Consider the following 12,516-nt stretch of genomic DNA (forward strand, 5'->3'; position numbering starts at 1 on the left):
AGGCTAGTGGGAGCCCAGGTTGGGCTGGGCCCTGCAGGCCATGGAATGGGGTGACAACTTTCTTCTAAGAGCAATGGGAGACTGGGACTGGGATCCCTCTGGCTACTGTGTACAGAGGGCAAAGGAACTGGGCGTGGAATTTGGGACAGAGGATAGGCAGAAAATTCAGGCTGGACGGAGACCTCAGAACTGAATCCATGACACTGGAAGGAGACAGGTGTGGGAAGGCCTTGAATGATGGCCTGGTGCTTTTTAGAGGCATCTGGGGTCAAGGGAAGGAGGGAACAAAGCCCCAGCCCAGTTGGGCTCAGGGCGCGAGGGCCCTCTAGATGGAGGGCAGGGTTTACATCAGCACCTGCAGCACACTCACCCTGAGTGCACATAGCACTCCATGGGCTGGCATTTGTGGTGGTCCATTTCATAGAAGAAGAAGCAGTCACGGAGAGAGGAAGTGCTTCTCCTCAAGTGACTCAGCTAGCAGGTGGCCTGGACTCACTCATGCCATCTTGCCATCCATAGGCCCTGTTGCAGGCCCTTGAAGGTGAGGAATGGGGGGAGAAAGGCCAGTAAAAGGCAGTGAAGGAGGAGTCACAGGTCCCTGCCCCATGGGAATGTTCAACAGCTCAGCAGGACACAGACAAGCTCAATGCAAGGGTCCTCTCCTGTGAGCCAAAGCATGAACTCTGGCCTCCCAGAGTGCAGATGAGGGAAGGGGCGTGGCCAGCCTGGGATCAGAGAAAGCACTGGAAGTGGTGGCCTCTGAACCAGGACTTGGAGGCTGGGGAGAGTTTAGACATAGAGAGTAGGAGCTAGGGACTCACTCCAGGCAAGCTTCCCAGACAAGACCAGCAGGTTGAAAGGCCAGGACAAACCGCAGGGCCCTTCTGGTTGCTGCATGCAGCGGGAGCCAGGGTTGGCATGGCGAGCCAGCCTCTGGGGCAGCTCTGCACAGGTGAGTTGTAGGTTCAAGAGAGACCCCGGAGACCTCCCAAGATGAGGAAACAGGGTGAGCTGGGGTTTCACAGGCTTAATGAGTGTCATGAATGAGCAGTGAGTGGTCATTGCTGCCATTTCTTTAGACGCTGAACTTTATCCAGATTTGTGGGATCCCAGAGTAGGAGGTTCCAGGAGGCCACGTTCCAGCTGGCTCCCGCCTTAGCTCCTCAATGCATGCTGTTCCCCTCTGTCTTGCATTCCCTGATTCTCACTCTAAGGCACACCCCCACCTTTTCCCCAGTTCTAGCCCTCTGTTTTTCTCTTACTCTTGCTTGTTTTTGCTGACCACCAGGACAGGACTCTGTTTATGTCACTTAACCACCACATCTCTGGTTCACATGCCAGGTGCTAGGCTCTTGGGAAATATTTGTTGATTGACTGAATCAGACCAAAGTCCCCGACTTTAGAGATAGCCAGACTCAGTCTCTCAAGAGGAAGTCAGTTGCTCTGCCCACAGTCAGGCCGTGATAGAGCTAAGGCTAAAATGCCGAGGTCAGGACCTTTCTACTCCTCCACACTGTTTGACAAGAACAGACTGAGAGGTTACCTAGGTTAGTTAGCATTGCACATACACAGATTACATGACAGTCTCCCTTCCTTCTAACCATGGACTTCACACTTGGGTGGCCCTGGAGTCTTTGGAGTTAGGCAGACCTCCAGGGGCCTCATGAAGTCAGACATGAATATCTGCTGAGCACTTCCCATGTGGCTGGCCCTGTGCCAGCCTCCTTGAAGGTCCAAAAAGAATGTTCTGAGAGAGAGGCCTGTGGGGCTGTGAGTGCATGTAGTTGGGGGACAGGTGCTAGGCAAGATGGAAGCAATGTCATGGAGAAGTGACATCCAAAGGCAGGAGTTAGGTCAAGTACTTTGGAAGTCAGGAGAGTTCATGCAGGGGGAAGAGGTGTGCAAAGGCTCTGGGGCATAAAGGATCACGGCAAGTGAAAGTTCTGCCTGCAGGTTGGCCTCCTGAGGATGAGGGGAGGTGAGAAGGCAGAGGCAGCCATGAAGGCATTGTCTTAATAGACAGAGGAATCAACCCACTGGAGGATTTTGTTGTAAGGCTGACCTACTCTGACTGATGTTCGGGGGAGATTAACTGCTATTGTAAAGAGAATGGATTGGGGCACCTGAAAGGCTGTTGGCCCCTGAACAACTCCTACAGGATCTGGGTAGGAGCCAATGATGGTGGCTTCAGTGGGGTGGCAGTGACAGCTGCAGTGCCAAGGGTCTGTGACCTCCCTGTGTTTCATTGCAGAAGACTTTGTGCAGCTGCCCGTGCCCATCATCCAGCAGCTCTACCACTGGGACTGCGGCCTGGCCTGCTCCAAGATGGTGCTGCGGTGAGTGGGCAGGCCTAGGCCCTCCCCATCCACACCATCTGCTCTAGCTGGAAAGAGAAATAGGGAGAGACCTGGGTGGGATTCATCATCCGTATGGCTTTTCTTGGTTGGGGCTTAAAGGAGGTCCAGCTTCCAACCAGGCTTGGTCTTATCTGCAAAAACAAGCAAAGGGTGGAACGAGGCCTTCCAGGTGTCAGCTCTGGGGATAGCCAGGGAAGTCCCAGGTGTCTGGTCCACAGAATTTCCTCATCCCTGGGACATGGGACCTTCCAGTCTTGGCCTCCTGGAAGACTGTCACTAGAATGCCAACTGTTGAACTAAGGTTGTGGGAATATCATAGGAACCTTGACCGTCCAAGCAAAGAGCACCGTAGTCATCTCCTCTTAGGAGATTTTGAGGCAGCTGCCAGGAACGTCAGAGCAGCTTCTCCCTTACTTGTTTTATATCCCAGAATTCCAGGCAAAGTAGTGTTCAGCAAGAGTTCTGTGCCTAAAACTTAGAAAACCACTGATGTGGTCCAAACATCTCATCCTAAAGATGAAGCTAGTGAGGCCAGAGTCTGGCAACTTACCCTAAGTCACACAACCTTTTAAGAGATTCAAGAAGCAGAATCCTTGACTCAGGCCAACATGGTACCCCAGGCAGCCTCAGGTTGTGCCCAAGAAAGTAGGCAAGATACAGGATTTCATGACAAAGGATGGAGCCTTCTGGGGAGCGGGAGCTCTGATAATGGTTGGGGAGCCTTGGGAGGAGGGTGACCCCAGCCAGCTTCCCCACATAAGCAAGCCAACCTCAGCAGCCCATCTCCCCACAGGTACCTGGGCCAGGTGGACGACAGTGAGTTTGAGAGTGCCCTGCAGGAGCTGCGGCTAACCAGGAGCATCTGGACCATTGACCTGGCCTACCTGATGCGCCACTTTGGCGTGAGGCACCGCTTCTGCACACAGACCCTGGGTGTTGACAAGGGCTACAAGAACCAGGTGAGCGGCCAGCCACCAGGCTTTCACTCAGGTCCAGTAGTTACAAGGGGGTATGGTCAAGGCATTGACACCTGAGCATACACACAGATATGTAGGGACCAGGGAGCAGCAGCAGATACACTGTGGGCAGGACTTTTGAACTAGTCAGACTAGGTGACGTTGGGCTCTAGCCTGCTCAGAGCATTTGAGCAGTGAGACTCCTGCTGCCTGCCTTCAAGAGCACTTGATGATGTGCAAGAGGAGCATCTCAGGCTGCTTTCCTGCATCCATCCCTCCTATGTCTCAGGTCCAGGGCCTCAGAACATTTCACTCTGACCTCACCCTGCCACCACTTGCCCATTTTCTTCCTTGTCACAGGGACAGATGGCTCCAAGCTGGATAGTTGGTATTCTGGAGGAAAAACTAAATTTTTTTCTTTCTGAAAAAGAAAAAGACAGCCTCACTATTATACCAGTACACACCTCCTGTCCCCCTACCCTTACCCCCCTAGTCTTGCCTGCTGCAGAGATACATGTTGGCCCCAGCTCCAAAACATGGCAGAGTAGACTCTCTGTTGGCCTCGTTGGCAAGAGGGTTGTCACATGGTGGCCAGCACCGGTCAACCTAAATTGCCTTTATACCTTCCAGGCTGGGGGAAGATGGCTGATGGATCTGGCTTAATCACTGTAGCTGCGAGACAGATAAAAGAGCCCAAGAGCAGGGTCTCTCCTGCCTCCCCCACAGGAGATCGGTCTAGCCCCCGTAAGTCCCCCACACCAAATAAAGTATGTTCCTGGACCTCACCTTGCTAAGGCAAGCAGTGGAAGAGCATCTGGATAGGCCCAGTCACCCCCTTTGCTCATTTACCACAGACTCTTGCTCATATCCACAGGGTACATAGCCCAGGGATGACTAGCCTTGCTAGGGGGGCTGACCTGAGCTCAGCTGCCTAGCCATCTCCTGAGCATCCTCCTCATGCCTCTGTGGTTCCGTGTGCTCTGGCCAGCCACCCTGCCAGCTCATGACACATGGAGCTTTCAGGACACCTAGGTGGCTTAGTGGCTGAGTATCTGCCTTCGGCCCTGGAGTTCTGGGATCAAGTCCCACATCAGGCTTCCTGCGAGGAGCCTGCTTCTCCCTCTGCCTGTGTCTCTGCCTTTTCTCTGTGTCTCTTATGAATAAATAAATAAAATCTAAAAAAAAAAAAAAACACATGGAGCTTTTTTTTTTTTTTTTTAAAGATTTTATTTATTCATGAGAGACACAGAGAGGCAAAGACATAGGCAGATGGAGAAGCAGGCTCCCTGCAGGGAGCCTGAGATGGTACTCAATCCTAGGACCCTGGGATCATGACCTGGGCCAAAGGCAGACACTCAACCACTGAGCCACCCAGGCGCCCCAACACATGCAGCTTTCTTTCTGTCCACGTATGCTGCATGGGCCATCTCCCCTAGCAGGCCAGGCTCCTCCCTTCTTTTTACCATCTTCACCTCCATCACATGGTCTTCACTTCATCCACATGGGGGGAGGGCAGCCAAGACAGGCAGTCCCTCCAGCCTGCCTTTCTCTCTTTAGTCCTTCTACAGGAAGCACTTTGACACAGAGGAGACCCGGGTGAACCAGTTGTTTGCACAAGCCAAGGCTTGCAAGGTGCTGGTGGAGAAATGGTGAGCACTACCCCCTTTACTCTTTCTTGGGTGCCTGCTCAATCACATACTTGTCCTCAGGGAGGTCGCAGGATGGCGTACAGGAAAGGCTAGGAGCAGTCAGACAGAACCAGGGTGTCCTACCCAGGTGGCCAAAGGCATGGACTTGCCCTCCTGAGCCTTACTGTTTCCATCCATAAAATGGGGAGAAGTGGAACTACATGATCTCCTGTACACAAAACTGCAGCCTAAGATGGATGACAAGCAGAACCTGGAGGGACAGGTGGTGAGCAAGCCAGACTCCAGCCAGCCTTCAGACTGCTTACAGAATGGTAGTTCAAGACAGAACACAGGAACCCTTCTTGAAGGGGTGACAGCCTAAGGAACATGCTGGCAAAGCGATGGAAGGTGACAGAGGACAGCCTCATGTGTTGGCTCTCTAGGGAGGCCTGGCTCTCAGATCTCCCCACAGGCTGCTGCGACCTTCTGTGGGTCTCCCCGCTTCCATCTATACATGAGGGCAGGATTTGAGCAGACCCTAGGAGTAACTTCCCCAGATGATAATGACCTTCTCCAGGCTCAGGCAGGTTAGCTTAGATCCCTCCGAGGCTCCCCTAGACCACTCTTCTCAGGTCTCCCTCCTCTCCATAGACTTCCGTTTGGATCGTTGACATAGTGGTACCACACAATAAGTGGTTAGGAAAAAAACCGGGAAGAGTCTCCACATACCTGTCCACCACACGAGCACGTGCTAGGAGGAAAGGCAATAAATGTTCATTTAATGGCTTGTGCCACATGCTGTCTTGTTGAGGGGGAAGCTGGTACCGTCCCCTATTCCTCATGTGAATAAACTGAGGATGAGAAAAATAGCACAAGCTGCCCACGGTCCCCACTGGCCACTCGTCTGGGCTGTGAGCCAGACCTGGCACTCTGCACCCATTTACCCCATGAAGCATGGTGCTTTTCTTTCTAGCTCAGCCCCAGCTTTGTCTCTGCAGTGGAAATCCCACACTCATACATACCATCGGGAACCCAGCCTGCTATTTCATTTCACAGACCAAATGGAAAGATGGCATGTTTCCCTAGGCTGAAGCAACCAAACCAACCTGCCACATGGCTTGGCCGTGGGCTGGCGTTGGGCCAGGCCACGTAGTGCTAATGCTGCCACTCCTGAGGAGACTGCGGCAGGGGGAGGCCCCTAGCTTCGGGGACTACTACCCCACAGCCCCTCACCCATTCTGGATTCTTGGTTTGGATTTGTTGCCTTCTGGGGACATTGAACGGGGCAGTGCCTCTAAGAGTCTGCCTCAGGGAGCAGCTGGCTCTGCCGAACTGGGGATCCCCTGGGAGGGCTGCTGGCCAGGCCCTTCCTGGACAACCCCTTCTGCTTTAGGAGCCTTAGAGAAAAAGGAAAAAGAAAACTAGTCTTTTTCAGGGAAGCATGTGGTTTTGAAACTAACAAAGCCATGCTTAGCTCAAGTTTGGGGGAATACATTGGACCCACAGCTTCCAAGGTAAACCGCATGTGATTTAGGGTAAATGACTAAGAAGGGTGCTCAGCAAAAAACCAAAATTCACTGTCCAAGCCAGGAGATGGGGTCCCGTGTGCTGCTCCAGCAGCCCATGACAGGGGCCCATCTGGAGCCGACTTCCTGCCACCCCTGGAAGGACCTGATGGGAGTGGCTTGTCCTTGAGCACCCTCAGAGCCCTCCCACCCTCACCCCGGCACTGGTCCCATGCTTAATCCTACTCTGAGCCTGGGCCACGGTGACAAAGCAGGATGTTCCCACCTGCAAGGAGCTCAGGAGGGAGGAAAGATGAGCCAGGTCCCCAAGCTTTGTGATCCGAGCAGGGGTCCACTTGAGAGATGGGGGATGGGGCCCAGCGGCACCAGCTGACCCTCCTCCCACCCACAGCACAGTGAGCGTGCAGGACATCCAGGAGCACCTGGCACAGGGCCACGTGGCCATCGTGCTGGTGAACTCTGGGGTACTGCACTGCGACCTTTGCTCCAGTCCTGTCAAGTACTGCTGCTTCGCCCCCAGTGGCCACCGCTGCTTCTGCCGCACCCCTGACTACCAGGGCCACTTCATCGTGCTGCGCGGCTACAACCGGGCCACAGGCTGCATCTTCTACAACAATCCAGCCTACGCCGACCGTGAGTGCCAGGGGGGCAGGGGACGGTAGGTGGGGTAGGCTGCATTCACCATCCCGGATTCCTTCTCATTCATCCTGGTGGCCAAGACTTCCCTCCCCGCCTTCTCCCCAAAGCCTCTGCTCCTCCTGGACTCCTGTCTTCTGTGCTACCCCTCTGCCCATGCCCAGATCAGCCGTAAACTTGAGGCCATCCTGGCCTCCACACACCAGGTCAGGCCACCTGTCCCTCCCATACCACCAGCCCTACACCACTGCGTGGGCCCCATCTCACTCTTATTCTGCGGGTGCCTCCCCCGGTCCCCTCACTCTAGCCCTGCCAGGACAGCCAGCAAGCATACCCGTCAGAAAGAAAAGTCTTCCCAGTTCCAGCTCTGCTCCAGGTGCAGCGAGGGCTCCCCACTGCCTTGGGGACTGGAAAGGACTGTCCTGACTCTAGCAGACTTACCCCATGTGTCCTCAAGCATATTTCTTTCCCTCTGGGTCTCACCATCTCCATCTGCTAAACTGGGGAAGGGTCAGAGAATGAGCTCATGAAGGCTGAAATCGGCAAGGAAGGCTTCCTGTGGGTGAAAGATGAGTGGCAGAGGGTGGCCAGGCAGGTGGCAGGAGGTCAGACCTCCCCTAGCTGCCCCCTGGGTGCCAGCGAGGCAGGTACACTACTCCCCTCACCACCACTACCTCACTCTCCCTTCTTGCCCCCAGCAGGAATGTGCAGCACCAGCATCAGTAACTTTGAGGAAGCCAGAACCAGTTACGGCACAGATGAGGACATCCTCTTTGTCTACCTGGACAGCTGACAGCGGGAGCCTGGTGTGCCCAGGCCCTCGCACCCCACCGTGCCCCACCCTAGCCTGGCCAACTCAGGAGGCCTTGGCCCAGGCCCCGAGCTGCTGGGGCTTGGATGCAGAACTGCAGCCTTGGCCTGTGTGACAAAGCCCCAGGGAATTCTTGATGCTGGAGGCATGCCTGCTTTGTCCGCCAGCGTCACGTGTGTCATCTTGCCACTTACCCTATGCACCTGCTGGTTGGTGGAGGTGTCCCCAGAGCATCTGAGTAGAGCTTCCCCTAGGACCCCAAATCTGACTTGAACTGTGCCCAGGGGACTTCCAGCCCTGTGGGTGCCCTTGTTGCCTGCATAACAGATCTAGGGCACAGGAGAAGCTTGAGCTTGTCTCCCCACAGATCTGAGGGCTGAGCCCTGGAGATGCCACTTGTCAGGATGGTATCCACGTGTTTGGAGACCATGTAGCCAACTCTGGCCCCCAAGACTGTGGGCTGCTCCAGACCTTGCTAGGAACTGCCTACCCCCAGAAGTGCTACAGACCTCCCTGGGCCCTTTGGTGGATGCCACCACTCCCTCCCGCCATAAGATGGGAACACACGCAAGTTCCTGTGGCTGGTTGTAAGGTCTCTGGGCCCTGGAGATGGCTGGGCCTAAGGCCAGAAGGACCCTGGGCCCTGAACTCCTCACCCTCTAGGTACCAATAGCGCTGTAGAGTAGAGGGCCCTGAGGGGAGTAGACAGGGCCCTGACTCTTGCTAGCTGGCAGTGCTGATTGTACAAGAATGCCTGACCCAGAAGGCCAGGCACAGCCACCTGTGTCCCAAAGATCCCCCCTAACCCGAGGCCTCCTGACACTAGCATAAGCCCCGATAGTGGGGCCCATTATCCGGGTGTGGGGAGCCCCAGGCCTCACAGGGCTGAGTGCTGGGGTGCTAGGGCCTGCTGTCCTGAGGCCATGGTGGGAGACAGCCGTTGGCCTCCCACCCACCCTAATATTCATGCCAGGACCTTTTGCACAGAATGTTGAGGCTTTTCTGTCTTGACAGAGAAGGATGGTTTCTGCCCATGATCACACAGCACTGCACATAGCATGGACTAGAGCTGTTTCCTACTTTTTAAATTTTTTTCTTTTCTTGGGGGGTGGGGGCTTGTTTGGTTTCTTTGAGAATTAAGTTTTTCCACTTGTGGGGAGTGAGAGTTACCCTCAAGTAAGACAATAATAGTGAGATTGCAGGTACTTCGGAACCACTGACATCTCTTCACAGAGCAAAGAAGCCAGCCCAAGTTCCCTTTCAAAGAGAAAGGGACTCACAGCTGGGGGAGCTGAGTGCCAGGGCCCCTCACCCTACCTTACAGACAAAATCTGGCCATCAGTCTGGGGAGAGTTTGTCCAGGACAGTGGTGGGGTTGGGTTTTGAATCCAGATCTGCTCCAAAAAACAAAGGGAACTAGATCATTCCCAAAGGAGCCGAGGACACCCACCCCTCATGAGCTGTCTGGCAGAGGAGCAGGGCTGCCCCATCAGCCACACTGCCCCGTCCCCCTGCGTCTTGGTCTCTTGTTGGCCAAGGCATGATGCAGTGGCAGCTGCTACCCCTCTGGACTGCAAACAGGCTCAGCATCTTCTCCCAGCAGCCAGCTGGCACCTCCCCACCGTGGCTGCTCTGAGGGCCAGAGACCGGCTCTGCTGAAGAGGGCCGTCAGACCACCCAGCCTATTGCTCTTCAACACCAGATGCAGCCTTTGGCCCAGAGGGAGGCACTGTTAGCTGGTATAGCTAACAGGTTAGCCACCTTGGTGTCGGAGATTAGCAGTGTCTTCAGACTGGTCTTATCTCTTTTGCCTTAATGTGGGTGGCCCGAGATCCCAGGGAGCTCCAGTTTCACACCCAGGAATACCACGTGTGGCAGCTGTGGACATCCTCAGGAAGGGTCTGGCTAAAACTGTGGTTAGAATAGACGCATTAAGGAAAGCAATGAAGAAGTGACGCTTTGGATGACTGGTGGGGCTGTCATGGAGAGCAGCCTCCACAGAGGGTGGTCACAGCATCTGAGTCCCCAGGGCCAGCCACAAGTTAGAGGTCACCCTCTAGAAGATTAACAAGAAAGCTACCTGTGCCTGCAATAGTGCCGTCTGCCTGGGAGGGTCATGGGAATGGGATGCAAATGCAAACCTGTTCTTGCACATGTCATGAAAACAAGGCTGGAGAAAACCCAGGCTTCAGGAACTTCTGCCCATGGCACATGGCACCCATGACCCCTGCCCGCATGGGGGGAGCCCAGCAAAGCCACACTGGACAGTTGGTTTTGTTCACTCCAGCCACACAGGGACAAAAGGGATCTTTTGCATTGCAGAGATTTTCTACATATATATTTTTTGTTTGTAATGAGCCATTCTCAATAAACATTATTCTCACTGCAGAATCATGGCAGTCCTGGGCCCGCCTTTGTGAATTCTTGTTTCTGTCCCAAATTCTCAGCGTGAGCGCATGCAAACCCAGGTCCTTGACCTGCCATACCAGGTTTCAGCTGGGACTAGAATCCTGTTCATTGCTTTTTCAGTTCTGCCTCCCTCCTGATCTTGTGGGGGCTTAGGCAGGCAGTGCTGGAGATGGAAGGGCCTCAGAGCTGAGCTTGATGGCAGTTCTTAAAGAGGACATGGAGGGGCACACAGTTTAGGGCAGGAGGAGGGTCTGGAGGGGAGATGGAGTTGAATGAAGGGGACAGTGGGGACCACAGGAGACAATAGAGCGGGGGAGCCCTGCCGGTGGGACTCCAGCCCTCCCTGTACCTGCCACCCCCAACCAGCAGCTCCCCTTATTTGCTAGCTATTTCGGCTCTTCTAGTGTTACATTTGATAAGAATTCTATTTCTGAAAAAGGACGTGTCTGGAAATCCTGCATTATCTGGCAGCCTCAGACCTGCCCCAGGTCGCACAGGTTGCTGACAGAGCCAGAGCTGGCTGGCGTCTAGGGCGGGGTCTCAGTCTCTGGCCTGTGCTCTCATCCTGACTGCTGCTCTGCCCCTCCTCAAGCCCCACACTGTGGGGATTTATTAAGGAGTTGTGACTGAGGTCTTTGGACCTTTCTCCAATCTGGAAAGCAGCCCTGTAGACATTCCTTTAATCAGGGCGTTGGCCAGCTGAGGATGGGGCACCCTGCTAGAGTATGCCAGGGCCCTCTCTGAACTCCTAGGGGAAGGGGCCCCCCCCATTCTGAATGGGCATATCGTGGTTGGGACAGGCATGGGAAAGATTGGTTTGGGGCATCCAAGTGGCCATTGAATATAATCACGGGAGAAAAAATGATGAAGGAGGTGTTGAAATAGGAGGGACAAATGTGGGTGAGGTAGTGAGTACTGGGTGGATAGAGTTGGCTGCCCAGAGCATGCAGGGTGAGGATAGCGGGAAGGACAGGCTGAGGATTCCTGGGAGGGGCCCCACTGAGAGCCAAGGAGCCAGGCCGGAACAAAGAGCTGGGTGCAGCCAAACTGATGCCTTTGGCCTGGGGTGTCTCAAGCTGTTGGCAGGGCTACAGTCACCTCAAGGTTTGACATACTGAAACATCTGCTCCCAAGCTCACTGATAGGGCTGCCAGCCACAGGCTGCCTGGGTGTGTCCTCATGATAGAACAGGTAGTAATGACATAAAGGGAGGGAGAAAGAGGGGGGCAAGGAGGGAGGAGGGGCGAGAGAGAGAGAGAGAACAAGCACCCAGTATGGAAGCCACAGCCTTTTAATAACCTAATCTCAGAAGTGAAATCCTATCATTTCCGCAATACTCTATTTAAATAGAAGTGCATCAGTAAGTCCAGCATACACCAGGGATTGCATAGGGCAAGGATACACCAGGAGGCAAGGATCACTGGATGTCTGGTGGTTGTTTTAAAATCTCAGAACAGTTAGGAACACCCCTGGAGATACCTCTTCTAGCACATCCTGAGGTGTGGCCTTCAGAATACCAATGGTGAGAAGCTGTGTGTAATGGGGTGCCCTGGTCAGGTCAGCTTGGCAAACACTGCAGGCTACAGTCCCCTGGGGGATTTAGGATGTGCTGAAAGGCTCTGTATAATCCTGTAGCAAGAGGACTCCCTTCATTTAGGCTTTCCCCAAATTACTTAACTACAGTTCTTGTGTAACACTGTTATTCTGTGAAATATGCTGACACTTGGGCAACCACTGGCTTAGTCCAAGGATGGAGGAGTGCAGCCCAGAGAGGGAGCAACTAGCCCAGGGTCATCACTCAATGAGCTATTAACAGAGCTAAACTCAAACCCACCATTTCTGTTTTCCCAACCCTCAGCCCAGATCATAGTCAGAAGTAACTCTGGTGACCCTGTAGGGGTGAGCTGATGCCAGAAGAGCCAGGAAGGGAACTCTGAGTTCTGGAGCTAGAGATGGGCTGCCATAGCCCCCCCCCCCCCCGGGGATTTTGCCTCCGGGTAGAAAGCCTGGTGTGTGGTCCCAATACTCTGGAAGGGCACAGATCCTGTTCTTGCTGACTTGCCGCCAGCTACAGTATCCAGGGATGCACATCACAGACTTGCCCCGACCCTCCAGTGTCAGAACAGAATAAGAAAACCAGGAAGATACGGAGACATCATCCTGCTGTGCTGCTGGTCCCAGGGGCCAAGTGAT

General features: G+C 54.2%; 1 protein-coding gene across 5 annotated transcripts in view; it reads left to right on the plus strand.

The window, feature by feature from the left end:
- Nucleotides 1-10,302, plus strand: part of GUCD1 (guanylyl cyclase domain containing 1) — a 13,651-nt gene extending 3,349 nt beyond the window's left edge. For 3 of the 5 annotated variants that reach the window (XM_041728696.1, XM_041728692.1, XM_041728694.1), the window contains exons 2-6: nucleotides 2,252-2,336; nucleotides 3,151-3,316; nucleotides 4,871-4,962; nucleotides 6,859-7,100; nucleotides 7,805-10,302. In XM_041728696.1, the coding sequence (XP_041584630.1) occupies nucleotides 2,326-2,336; nucleotides 3,151-3,316; nucleotides 4,871-4,962; nucleotides 6,859-7,100; nucleotides 7,805-7,896 (603 nt within the window). In that variant the 5' untranslated portion in view covers nucleotides 2,252-2,325 and the 3' untranslated portion in view covers nucleotides 7,897-10,302. Of the gene's footprint in view, nucleotides 1-8; nucleotides 953-2,251; nucleotides 2,337-3,150; nucleotides 3,317-4,870; nucleotides 4,963-6,858; nucleotides 7,126-7,801 lie in introns of those variants that run through there. The other 2 variants (XM_041728693.1, XM_041728695.1) reach the window with 2 other exon arrangements.
- The last annotated feature ends 2,214 nt before the right edge of the window (nucleotides 10,303-12,516 follow it).

This window comes from Vulpes lagopus, chromosome 14 (assembly GCF_018345385.1).
Source record: "Vulpes lagopus strain Blue_001 chromosome 14, ASM1834538v1, whole genome shotgun sequence".
In the NCBI taxonomy this organism is placed as follows: domain Eukaryota; kingdom Metazoa; phylum Chordata; class Mammalia; order Carnivora; family Canidae; genus Vulpes; species Vulpes lagopus.